The sequence below is a fragment of the Cardiocondyla obscurior genome, linkage group LG12 (assembly GCF_019399895.1).
Source record: "Cardiocondyla obscurior isolate alpha-2009 linkage group LG12, Cobs3.1, whole genome shotgun sequence".
Taxonomy (NCBI): Eukaryota; Metazoa; Arthropoda; class Insecta; order Hymenoptera; family Formicidae; genus Cardiocondyla; species Cardiocondyla obscurior.
In genome coordinates this window covers 1700502-1714373 of record NC_091875.1, presented here as the reverse complement: position 1 = coordinate 1714373, position 13872 = coordinate 1700502, and the positions used below count along the sequence as shown (strand labels likewise).

The 13872-nt window shown below is 42.6% G+C and overlaps 1 protein-coding gene across 1 annotated transcript in view; it reads left to right on the top strand.

Annotated features, from left to right (window-relative positions):
- The first annotated feature begins 7161 nt into the window (after nt 1-7161).
- The window catches only part of Acj6 (abnormal chemosensory protein 6), a 43963-nt gene continuing 37252 nt past the window's right edge, over nt 7162-13872 (top strand). The window contains exon 1 of the mRNA XM_070664855.1: nt 7162-8133. Within this exon, the coding sequence (XP_070520956.1) occupies nt 7975-8133 (159 nt within the window). The 5' untranslated portion in view covers nt 7162-7974. The remainder of the gene's footprint in view (nt 8134-13872) is intronic.

The window sequence follows — 13872 nt, the reverse complement described above, 5'->3', positions numbered from 1 at the left end:
GTGAGTTTCCGCTCCGCCGCTCAAATATTCACGATTTGTCAACTCCCTTAAATTATTCATCTCCCGCGGGGATCTTTGTTATCTTATCGATAAGTCGAAAGATGAAGGACAAGTGGATTCCAATAGGAATCGCCGTTTCCCATCCTCGCCTGCGCCACCTTCCATCCCTCGACTACCCGCCCTCCGCCGCCTCACTCCTAAGAATGAAGGTGTAGAATGCAGAATGCAACGTCGTGCTCTCGCAGAGAGAGCACTTTGACACGGCCCCACGGGTACATTACTAGGATTGCTGCCACCAATTGAACTCCTCCCCCAACTCGCCGAGACCTCGGGTCCCTTATATCTGCAAACACAGCCGCCCGAGGCGACACCGCCGTTCAAACACTCAATCGCTCGATTCACAACGCTGAAGTAACTTAAAATTCCCCATTGTTAACGTTATTTGACTTATCCGCGCTGATGCAGGCGCTGATCTCTATAATAGGTAATGCCGCGAAAGGATTTCGCGTCCCCGCACTGTGCCCGGGTGAGTTTTGCGAGCGCCACGATCAAGGACCATCCACCCTTCGCGCCAGCGATCATTCGCCTCGCGACCCGAAAGTCGCGAGAAAAAATTTACAAAGACCTTCGCGCGCAGCTTGCAATGTTCGAGATAATTTTTTTTTTTTTCTACAATATAGTTTCAGCCTGGCGCCAATTAATGCGCCGATAAACAATGAAGAGACTCGTGGGAGTACAATTAATCGCGTAAGGCTGGGATTGTTCGAAGATCGTAAATTGATGCCGCTTAAAGATCGCACTTCGTGCATAATAAGCGTGATATCTCTGCGGGGGTATTGCGTCTCTCTTGTTTTCTTTCTTTTTTTTTCGATTTTTTTTTTTCAACGCTGTTGCATTCCACGTACCGCGTGAACGCCATGCGCTACGATACGTTTAGTCCCACGTGTACCTATGGCGCGGCGCTACTTTGTGCGTTACTTATGAATATTGATAAGGACCCGCGTGAAAATTTCACTGGAAAATATATGCACTTCCTCACGATTCCGTTAAATTACATTATACTTAGCTCTTCATTGCAAACACGCTCTTCAAGAAAAGAATGTGGATAAATACATTTGCGAGGAAGCGTTCAGGTGCATGAAGCACGTTACGTCAATCATATTCTACTCGTAATTAATCACAATGGTTTCGGCGTTCTTAAGGAAATAAAATAAATTAATATTAAATTTCGTTCGGAAGCGCTGCATCCCCGCGCGCACCGTCCGCGTGAGAAGGCAACCCCCGCGCCGCATACGACCGATTACACGTCATCGAAATCCACAGATCGGGGGTGGGACGATCCTCGAGGTAGCGATCGTCGGACAGATATATCCGCTAATACACGGCTTCTCGCGCCCATAGTACCACTTTATACGACCGAAATTCCCAGTAAGATGCAGGAGGACACCGGCAGGGCGGGGAGGAATTCGTAATATGGAGGGCCGCTCTACGACTCCGCTGGGAGGAATTCCGGGGTACGTTTTAAATTGCTGCATCCCCAACCTTCTTGTTTATGTATGCTACCGTGTTTCTTATTCTTGTGCGGCAGCGAAGGAGAGCGCGCGCGCCCCCCTCCTAACTTTATGTGCACAGTGCCGACATAAGTATGCAATCTATGCGTCGGTGTGGCCGCGCAAGAACGTGTGGGTGTCGAGCGCGCGGGTGTGGGTGCGTAAGTGTGCGAGCGCGGGAGATGTGTGCGTGAGCGCGAGTGCACACGCACGTAAGGGCGGTAGCGTGTGCGATACGTGCATGAAAGCGGCCGCGACTGTGTAACCCGGGGAAAAACGTGTGGCACACACGCGTAACGTCGCGCGCGCACGTACGTGTGTATTGTATGGCGAAACGTGGCCCTATGTTTTCTCCCGGCGTGTATTTGGACGCCCTACGATCCGCGCGTTTCCTCCCGTGGATTCTTTTCGTGCTTCGAACAGCCCAGACTCTTCCTTCGTATTTCCACCCTCGACGCCGCCGGGGCGCACTCTTTCGTTCCTATCTCTCCGCCACAATTGCTGTAATCTACGATCTAGGGTGGTGGATTTAACTGTGGATCTCAGCCACGGTAATTTGTGAAGTTTTCAATATTGCAGACATCCGAACGGAAATGACGCGGAAATAATTTTCTAAAAACAGCAATTAAGGAACAATAAACGCCGTATCGGATTATAAAATTGGCTTAATAATTTTTCGACATTTTAACAAGCTGCGCGTCATTTGAGATGTATTGTTTTTCATTATTTCAATCGTTAATCAGTTTTACGAAGCATATCTCACTATCAATGTTATCAGTTTATTTTAATCCTTATTTAAAACAAATCTTTAAAGCGTATTTTTTCAAAAAAGTGTAATTCATTATTAAGTCATTGCATATTTTTTATATCAAGCGTTTGCATTTCATTAAAATAAAAAATTATTTGTAAAAATATTCTAATTATGGATCATAAAATTCAGCATTGTAAAATATTAAAATTGAAAGCTATAATTAATTACTTCTGCTGGGGGAGAAATCTTTCATTTTATTTATTGATATAACAAAATACGCTTGAAAATTTGTGGTTTAATATATAAAATTTAAATCGTATTGCAGTTCAATAATTACCTTACATATAATGATAATATTTATTTTTTAAAAATTGCAGTTAAAAATGTAAACATTATCAATTCAAATGGTGCATTAATTAGCAGCTTTTTATCCGAATATTGTTCAAAATACAAAAAAAAATTGTACAATAATGTAGATATTGCTTATTTAATTAAGTGCGATGCCATAAAAAAACGTAAAGACAGAGAAAGATTTGAATTCGTCATTCTTATCGCAATTTGTAGTTACTGATGCTCGTTAATGTTAATTATAACTACTTATGTTTTATATAATGCACCACGTAGAGCTAAAATAACGTGACGTATTCTAATAAAAATATGATTATATCTAAAAGATTATTTTAACCCTCGGTACAAAACATGATTACACGTATAAAATATTAATAAAATTATTATAAAAATATATGACAACACGTTGCATGGAACTATATATACGTTAACTATTATATGTATAAAGCCCGGACGCAGCGTTGACACGAGTACCATTCTTGTATTTTTATGCATAACTAGAAACGAAGTAATATTTTTTTTTCATAATAATTTTTTCACAACCCTCCCCAAGTGTACTTTATACATCATGTATTACAAAAACCTGCTGTTATTAAGCAATTCGCAGGAATAAAGAAAAGAAAAAAAAATCATATCTTATACTTGTGTAAATTAATTTTCCCCTCCCTATTTCTCTCCTTGCGTGTGCATTTAATATTTAATCGCTTTGATACGCGCAACGAATATTGTCACAAATACTACATTTAATATACACACGCGTATTTAAACCTATATCAAAGATATATGCAATATCTTCGGGCTAATAATTATCTTACAAAAAATAAATTTTTAACGAGCATTATATTAATGAATCTCAATTTTACGTCGTTCCAATTTTGTACTACTCCGCGTGATTAGCCATATACTAAACCAACGTATCAATAATCCCGTCCCCTCTGACTCTCCCTCTTTCTCTTATTGCACCAACTTAATGCCGTCAGAAAACAATTTTTGCCGAGCTACTTCGGTACGAAATGACTGGCGCGGCGGCGAATTGTGTTCCCGGCCACGAATATCCGGCATTATACGAACAAACAACGTAAGCACAGCGGCAAGTGGAGAGATAGAGATGTAGTGGCTAGGCGTAGGTTTTGATGGTGGCCGTTGGTGCGCGGCGATGTGGTATACGTGGTAGGTCGGTTAGGGCAGGCCGGTTGGCCGCGGTGCGCGCGGGGTGACGGAGGGAGGAAGGTTTGGATATCTTGTCGAGGATAGGCTGCCGGGTGCAAGTAGGTTTAATATTTGATACCGCGGGCTGGTCATCCTGCCGAGGCGATAACACAGGCCCCGCGGGAACCTTCCGCCCAACCATCCCTCGGAAAACGACTGCCGCCAAACTCGCACAGTGTCCCTCCGCCCTGCCCTACCCTTCTTCCCGCTGCTCCCGACGATTCTCTCATCTACGTCCTACGTATGCCAACCGTCCGTTCCATCTCTTACCGATCCGCGAATTTACTTCTTTTTTTATTTTCCCTCCTCTTTTTTTTTTTTTTCTTTTTCTTTCCTACACCGGAGATCGCCTTGATGCGTCCTCGTGACGATCTACAGGAGGGGGAGGGAAGGGGGTTAGCAGCATTTTCCTCGTCTGGTTCCGTCTTTCAACTTCCGACTTCCGATGCGAGGTACGATTGATCATGGGGTGCAAGGGGTAAATAACCGATATTACTCACCGGCGGAATAAACTGTTTACCGCACGGTTCGCGGCTTGAAGCGCCCCTTACAAACATACCCCCGATGTCGTTCGTAAGAAAATTGTCGGGCGAAAGTACTCGCGTAACAAAGTGCGGGTATTACAATTTTTTTTTTCTCTCTCTCTCTCTTTTTCTATTTACGACAATTAAGAATATTGAGCGTTGAAAGATGACGCATTATGCGAGCGTGAAAAAGGGTCAATCTTTTTACGGATCAGTTTTGCTGGTATCTGAAGATCATATACGGCAGGGAAAGGCTTTATTCGATCGACCGAAATCCCGAAGCCTTGCGGGACTAACAGAGGGATCCTGGACTGCGAAGGGTTCGCGGCACGTTAAAAATTTACTATAAAATAGCTCGCACAAGTCTGCACTTACTGCGAAGATTTGGTTGCCGAAATTTCCCCGCGCGTACGGTCATTAAAATCGTTATGTTAATGCCAAAGGGGAAAACGTCTGAAAATACCACGATTATCTAGCGAGCGGAAACCAAATTGGCGTATAGAATATCAGAAATTGCAAAAATAACTAATTAAGATTTTATGCGGTTCATCTCTCATATGTCACGTGTCTTTTTCCGAGATAAACAAGACACTGTTATTTTTATATCGCGTTGTTCGCACGTATTTAATTATCTCGCACGGAACGGATTCGAGAGTTAGCGTGTTCAACTGTAGAAAAAAAAAAAAAAAAAGAAATGTTAAAAAAGTTGGGCGTAAGGAACACAACAAATGGCGTTCCCCTTATTGTCGTACCCCTTTCGCCGCTTTAATTACAGTTTTGACTGCACATGTGCTTCAAGACTTTTAATGATAGCATTTAATACTTTTGCGTGACTTGAGCATTTCGAGGGCCGGGACGAGAAATGAGCGGCATGTATAATTATGTAATGACAACCGCGTAAGATATCTATTTTTAACGTAATTTCACATTTTGCGCGTCGCCGCGCGTATTTCGTTTCTCCGGCGCCACTTTGTCACCGCAAGCGTGGCGTAAAAATAAAAATTCTACCAGCGAACTTACATCTGTAACATTAGATAGAAATTTATTGAGCGCCCATAGTTTCCGTTTGCCGAACCAAAGCCCGGGGTGTGCTCGCGAAATAAATCATAAAATAAAGCGAATAAATTTGAATAAAGTTCAAAAAACATTAATTCACATTTATGCAGCCGTAATCAGCGCTACGTGTAACTGGCCGATGTTAAAATTCATATATTTCAAATGAAAATTGCATGCAATGTTGTTATGGACGGCGCAAATAAGCGTTTAATTTGAGAACTGTGCACGCGCCGTTGCACCTGCTCTGTGGTATTAAGAAATATATTCTGATTAATTTCATGTAAATGTTGCATCACTGTGGATTAATGAGTTTCTGGCATTTCGACGTTTTCCCGCGAGCATTTAAAACAGATTTTGCATGCGCTATTTTTGCGCTCGCCCTGCTCTCGTGAAGGTTTAATGCGGGAAAACGCGTGCCGCACGTGTGTCATCACGCGGCACGGCGTTGTCGGAAAAAAAAAAAGAGTATCGAGGCCAATTTTTAATAACGACGTAAAGTGTTACAACAATGCGGATTGATGAACTTCGTTTGCCCTGTCAGTCGCCGCTTGCATAGATCTAAAGCAGATTTCACGCGCGAGATTTCCCCGCGGCGGAGGCACCGATCTCATCTATCGCTCATCTCGAACGGCAGGACGTCAGATTCGAGCGCAGCTTCTCGGCAAGAAAAATACAAAGTAGCGCGTACGATGCACGTATGAGGGGCCGGATATGATTTTACTAATATGTCAAGAGAGTCGTGTCAGCGAGTCTCGCCTCAGGTAACGAAAGTGCGATGCGATGTGCGCTAGATAGAAGAGAGAGGAAAAAAAGAAAGAGAGAGAGAGAGAGAGAGAGAGAGAGAGAGAGAGAGAGAGAGAAGAAGCGTCATCCGTTTTCGTGCAACGACGCGACTTACTTGGGGATGAAGTTCATCCCGACGACTTTCCCAATGAAGGAAAAATGCGCAGAGAGGCAGATTGAACGAGATGGCGAGAAGAATCTACGTGCGCCTCGCATACAAAAGTTTAGAGAACAAAGAAAAAGGGATTAGTCGCGCCAGCGAGATAAAGATCGTAACGAGCGCGTGTAAGTATCTGTACGTCTCCGAAATATAACGATAACGCGACTTATGACGTTCGTGTGTATTCGAGCAAGCGCGCGCGCGAGAGTGAGAGGAATAAGATAGCTGATATTCGCAGTGGAGGAGAAAGATGCGCCGGAAGAGGTTACCGAGATGTACCGGCGGGAGAGAACAGAGAAGGTAAAAGAGAGAAAGATGGACTCGGTTCGACTAGAAATATAGAGAGAGGGTGTAAAGAGGATCGAGCGCGAGCGGCGGCGGCGGTGGAGGGCAAAGTGTAGACGTGGAAGGGTGAAGGGATGCGAGACTTACGCACACTCGCGCAGAGGCGAACACACACGGGGAAGGATGGACAAACGGGTGGTCGCGGTTAGCGACACCCATGCGAGGCCTGAAAGCAAGGGCAAAGATGGCCGACGTGCATGAGATTAGGGGCGCAAGCGTAACCGCGCGTAGCTCCGCCCCCGCTCGACGAAGCTCTCCGTTCTGCTGGCTGATGCAGAGTTCACCCCCTTCGCACCCCCACCCGTACACGAGCGCGAACCCTCTCGTCGTGGGCAAGCGCCACGCTGCCGCATCGTCCAGGACCACCAACCCCCGCTGCAACCCCACCAGCGCCACATACACGGACAGCGCTCCTGCCATCCCCCTGGAAGAGTTCATCCGCGAAGCGCTCCTCGCCGGCCAGTCAGCGCCAAAAAGTGCACAGCTTCGGGACAAGAGTCCGCGTCCTGCCCTGCGCGTAACCTTTAACCCCTGTATATGGCAGTGCCGAGCCGGTGCTTCGTCCCTTTCCCTCCACCGGTGTCACCCCGGGAGTCTCGTGGGACACCAAGAATCTGGTGACTTCACCGCACGGTGGACCGTCTCGATCGGTTGCCCCGGTCCTCCTTTGGCGGGAACCTTGATAGCCGTAGGGTGGACCCTGGTGAACGTCGAGTGAAGTGTCTGGTAGCGGTGCAATCGATCTTAGTTCGCGGAAAGTAAAGGTGCTGGCGAGTACACGCGATCCTCGGTGATCGTAGCTCGTCGTCGGTGCTTCTTCGTTTGACTGTGCAGTTATGCGAGCGGTGCTCCATCGGTGTCCGATCTGAACTAACACTCGAGATGCGGCACCGCGGGTTTCCAACGTTCTTCGTCGCTTTGCAGATAGACTGATCTTTCCAGCGACTGTGGGTGCCGAAAATCTCTTGACGGATTATCACAACGGTGCATTCTTAACTGGCGGACGTAACTCGATTCGGTATATCGCACGGTGAAAGAAACGTGAACGGTGCACGGCGTATATATTATCTCTGACGTACTCTACTTTTCTTTTCGCCCGGACACTCTTATCAGACAGATGCGAATGCGTCTTGGAGCCAAGAAACGCAGCCGTCGCTGCTGGTATCACGCTTGCCGTTCCGTTTGAGGGTGCCGATTCGGGAAGCAGCCGCGGACCCCTGAGCCGGGACAGGCTTAGCGGCACGCAGAATGATGTACTCAGATAAAATGATGGGGAGCAAGGGACTCCACGGGGCACCGATCACCACCCCGGGGTGCTTTCCCTCGGGGAGATACTCGCCGCCGCCTTATCGCGCCGCGCCGGACCCGATGCCGCCGCCGCCGAGGCGATGCATGCCGAACTCTACGGTGAGTGATACTACTTGCTCCTGCTAGCTTATTCGCCAAACCCTACTCGCGTCGATGTCTTTCGACAATTACCGCAAAACTCTTCACGATTTATCTCGGACTACGGCACAATGAGACGTCACGCGATGTAACGAGTAAAAAAAAAATACTAGCAAAATTGTTTCCCTTCTTCTAGACGAATTACATATTTCCAAGTTTTTTGCGTGCGATGAAAAATGCGTTTCGTTGAGTGGACGCAATTCTGATACAGAAATCATCTGTCAGAAAGTCAGAAATGAATTTGATAAAATTCTCACAGCACCCTGAATACAAATACCAATAACAACGCGTCTTATCGAATACTTCGTAAATCAATTTTAAGTTTTTCAGACGTCATACTACATTAAACGTTTCATAAATATTGCAATGTGTTCAGTAATACATAAGAATTGGCTTTGTTCATCGATTGTGCTTCTCGATGAGCAGATTAGTAAATCTAATAAAAAATCTATCTAAGAAAATACGTAGCAGCTGTCACTAAAATTTTCAGCTCGAGCAACATTCATTAAAAACGAAAGCGCTTATTTTTTTTATTCTTCCCGAAAGATATTTAATTACACGTCAAAGCTAAAATATAAAAAATGTCAATCACAGAAGTCAATACAATTAAATTATTTTGCGAATCAACTTATAATAATGTTAAGTTATCGCGTATTAAAGATACACAGTTTACTTAGCTCTTTGAGGTTGAGGAACACCGCAGATTTATTAATCAAGTTAAAGAATTAAAAGAATGTTTTAAAAGAAATCAATTCGTTTAAAATATAAATAATTAGTTCGTTCTTAAAGGTTCGGTATATTCGCAAATTAGTTTTGCATTGTCGTTCGCTTTTGCGAAGGCAAAGAGTTCGCCGATATCGTACGGCTTTTCTAAAACACAGGCGCGTAATATGCATTTTAGATTTATTCGCTTAATACGCTGTATAATCTATGCGACGTATTTGAACGTATTTGTGATTGCACTGTATTATTTACTGCGCATGCAATATTACACGTGTTGTTCGCGCGGCTCATACGCAATTTGTTTTCGGCTATTATTCGAAATGCCGTTCGAAACCGGCGACCTGGATAAACGTAAGAACACGAGGCACCGGCAGCGTTTAAAGAGGGTTGCGAGGCCGTTGAAATTTCTCTTCATTCGTTTTCATTGCCCGACACTTGACCGCGTCGGCATGCCGCGCACTCATATTTCTCGTGCTTATTGCTGACATGTAGACACACTCAATTTTAGTGCGAATATATCTATAAATGTAACTGCGGGGAATATCAAGAATACGTACAAACTCATGTTTCTTTTTATATATTCATGGAAAGATCAATATTTCTTCCGAGTTACGTCTATATTTATAAATCATCGCCTTTCTGAAGAAGTTTGGATCCGCTTCTTCGAAATTGCATTTAGCTAATAAAACAGATGTTCAATGAAACTGTTCGCCGGGAATCGACAAATCGTATTTTGTCACTAATAGTAATACTGCAAATGTGCAATATTCAGTAATATTAACACAATTGTATTTAGTGTCAAAAAGAAATTTTGAAAAAGAGATGAAAATAAAAGAAAGAGAGAGAGAGAAAATGTCATCGTATTAATATTTTTTTATCGATTCTTATCAAAGAAAACTAATCGACGATATCACTCGTATCGATCAAATAACAAAGGGAAGCTTGAAACGTGTAAAAAAACGCGACGCATTGCAGGTAAATAACACCGTAATTTACATGCTCGAAGCAAGTTTAATTTCTACTTTCAAGCTAATCCTTTCTTTCCCTTACGTACCGAACAGGTTCGGGGGAATCACGTCAATTCCTTTCTGATAAGGTTGTCTCCAATTAGGCCAATCGAACAATTGAATATGATAATTAAATTTAAACTATTATTTGCCGCGACTGCCATTGTGAATATAACAATCAATCGTGCCACGATCTGATCACGGTAAATTGCATTATCGAGCTCTCGCAGAAACGTACCCTCGATCGATGGCAAAAGTGAAATTGGGAAATATCCGCGACGATAGAATTCGTGTCCGGCGAGAAACGCTCAATAAAAATAACTTTCGATTCGCGATGCGGTTTAAAATTAAACGTCTCAAGGTTTCATTTAAATCATATTCCACGGTTTGCCGAAGCGCTCCATTTAGAGTATGCACATAGGTATTGAGCGATATGTTTTCCTATCAAGGTCGAACGAAATATTGTTAAGCGAATCGCCTGCGAACGACGACGGTGCCCGCGTTGCCCGACGATCTCGAATCTCGTCGGCGAGACAAATCTGAGGAAAGGTGTCGAAGGAACTCCTTGGCATAGGTGTATTTAAAATAAATGAAAGAAGGAATTTTTGATATTATAACGCCGAGGATTAAACCACTCGAGTAAAGTCTAGGATCAGAGCGGATATCGATTATTTTAATGTCTTACGACCACCACGGCAAGTTTACTTAGTTGTGAATATGCCGCTAACTTTACCTTACGCTGTTAGTCCTTATAAATTTAATAGGATAGAGACATGAAAGCCATTTGTCACCGTTTTTAATATACAATAATTAGCGGAACTCCTGAGGAAAAAAAAAAAAAAAAACTTGAGCTTCTATTAACAAATTCGGTTTTTTAAAATGTTCGCTGTGATCGTTGTTATTTCAAAGTAAACAAAAAAAATTATATTTAATTAAAAAAAAAAGGTGATTATAAAGCCTAATAAATTTATATATATACATATATCAGAGCGATTTAATTACGCCGCAACTACCACTACAATTGAAGAGAGAAACGAAAGACGCTTTTATCTCATCGATTTAGTTCATCCTATTTTACAGCAATGCTCATAAAGTTCGCGAAACAAGCTGGTACATATCTAAGTGGAATCAATCACAGTCGTGCCGCGTTCTCTCCTCCGCCCGTTCCTCCAGTGCTCTCATCTCCCTTGTCCTTCTTGTCCTTTACTTTTCCGATCCCTCGGTAGACTTCTCCGGCTACCGAGGTCGAAACCAAAACCATATCGAACGACCGAAGCGTCGAGTTTCCTCCCCCGTCGGCGCGATGCGTTTTCCCTGGGCTACATCGCGGGCTCCGCAGTCTTTAGTTTATTCATGTGACGTAATAGGATAAAAACCGTCGCTACGAGCTGAGTGCCTAGATGAGATTACAGCCGTACTGTTACGCCCGGTAACGCGAATCCGATGTAATCGCCCCTTCCTTTGATTTTTCTGTTCAGTTCTCCCGATAACGCGCGAGAGGTGGTACGCATCCCGGTGTACTTACACCCCTTCATCACCTCCCCCTCTTCCCCACCCCCGCGCTCTATCCCGACTCGCTCGCATACTGCGATGCTTTATCGCCTTTCCCTCCCGGATGCGATTTTCTAAGCGCGATTCGGACACGGCTAATGCCGCGATTAAGCCGCGATTGCGAACCGGAAACACACGTGAAACATTTTCGTCGCATTCCTCCACTCGGCTATATTTAGCCACAAGCAGGGTGGAATAGATAATAAAGTGGATGTTAAAAATCCGCGTTTTGCGTTTTTTTATATATATATTTTTTTTTTATTAATAACGGCAATAATCTATTGCGAAACTAGATACTTTAAACCACCGATTGGAATCAGTTCGGCCCGCGATGAGTCGTTAGACTTTATCGTTTATAGTTTCTCATCGCGAATCGTCAATTATTGAAAGTTCTTTAATTTTCATGAGGACAAAAACAGCTGGATGCATTATTTTTCATAGTCACCGCGCGCTTTTAAATCAGGCTCGAGAGCCACGAACTTTCATATATAAATGCATAATAATCCTCAAAATCTGAATGTCAAAATAGTTAATATTAGGTATCTCGAGAGCGATTGAAGGGAAGAAAACGGGAATGAAGGCTCCGCAAATATCGCGTGCCTTTTTTCAGAAAACGATTCGCCGGCGAAATGGCAACGATCGATCGGTGATTACTGGTCATTCGGGTGTACATTTATTTCGATGCTGCGCAAGCGCGCGACCAGCGGACACTCGCGGTTAAAAGAAGGTATCGATGAAGGTCGATCGTTAATTGTCTATCGCTATTAATTGTCTATGAGCATCAGGCGTGGTTTTCACCTACGGTGTTAATTATCTATGATAATTAATACAGGGACTCATTACACATTTATCGGCCCGATGGTAATTATTCACGCTTCGTTGGACGTTACTTTGCATGTTTTCTGGCTGACGGACCTTTCATCCGTGCGGCATATTAACGAACCGGCTTAATAAACGCAGCTACTCTTTTTACACGTCATTAATCTTTTAATTTTCGCCTGCCGCCGCAATGCAGTCGAACTTTGATATCAAACATTTGGATGCTGCACGTGTATTATTCATCGCGCGACCATGTCGCGGTGGCAGGTGAGCGATGCCCGCTTTTTTAACGACCTAATTTTCCTTAATGTTTTATAAAAAGATAATAATTCGCCAGAGAAAGTCTTATTGCGCAACTACATTCTTTTCTACCTACAAAGATAAAAAGAAGAATACGTATCGCACGTAATTTACTGGAAACACTTTTTCAATTTAAAATAAAAAGGAAAGCCCTTATCAATTCGATAAAATTGAAACTGTATAAGAAAGACTTATCTTACGAAACAAATATGTGTGCGAAATAATTTAAATTTGTAAGGCCAAGCGTTGAGACTGATAAAATGATTTCAGCGTGCACTTTTTCGTAAACAAAAGTGAATTATTCATACACGCCTCTATTTCAATTTAGTTTTCTTAGTTTCGTTCTCTTAATTTAAACCTTATCAATATGTTCTCGCCGACCAAGTTAATATTAAAGTGAAAATATATGTGGAATTGAAGCAAAAATTATAATAACGGTAATATTAATATTACTGCGAGCGTCGTTATTTTGATCCCGGCATTGTTAGCCGTAGAAAATCACTATTGAATCAGTGGATATACTGGAATTACAACAATTTCAATTACTGTAAATTGATATTAATACCAAAATAACATAGATATTTAGTCTCTAGTAGTTTCTAGTAATAGTACTAGCAAATACGATGAACGATCGCGACAAAAATATATTTTCTAGTCGAGCCGACGTAAAACTAAATTATTTAAATAATACTTTATTTTAAATAAACGATTAAAAAGAAGTATTGTTTGTGCACGATTGAATGGATGGATGGCCGATACTAATTTTCTCCTGGAAAATGCACGAAAAAAGCAACAACAGGCGATAAACATTGTGCCAAGAGCCGCAGCTAGTAGCGATTATCGATTGGTCCTCTATATTCGGCATGTCATTATCAATTAACCATTGAAAGTAAAAGCTCTTTTGCTGTCAGAGTCGTATGTTGCACGTCACAAAGTTATCAAGCGTTAGTTACTTTCCCAGTCTCCAATTGCGTATTTTTATTTGCAGAAAAAAAGCGCTGATCTTTCGAGGGAATTTAATTGCGCGAATTAATTTATAACACATATTTGGTTCGTAATTTTTTAATCAATATATTATGTAACATCTTTAGACTGAAATTATGTCGTTCAAAAAAAAATTTAGCTATTTTCTAATAAGCACAAATGAGAATATATATATCTTTTTTTCTTTTTCTTTTTTTTTTTTTTTTTATAAACTTCAGAGATTTTTCTCAATTGGTCGAGTTAATTTTCGAAGGAAATCTTGATAGGTAGTGACGAGACCACTGCGTCTCCTATCAAAATCTGAAAAGCGACATAT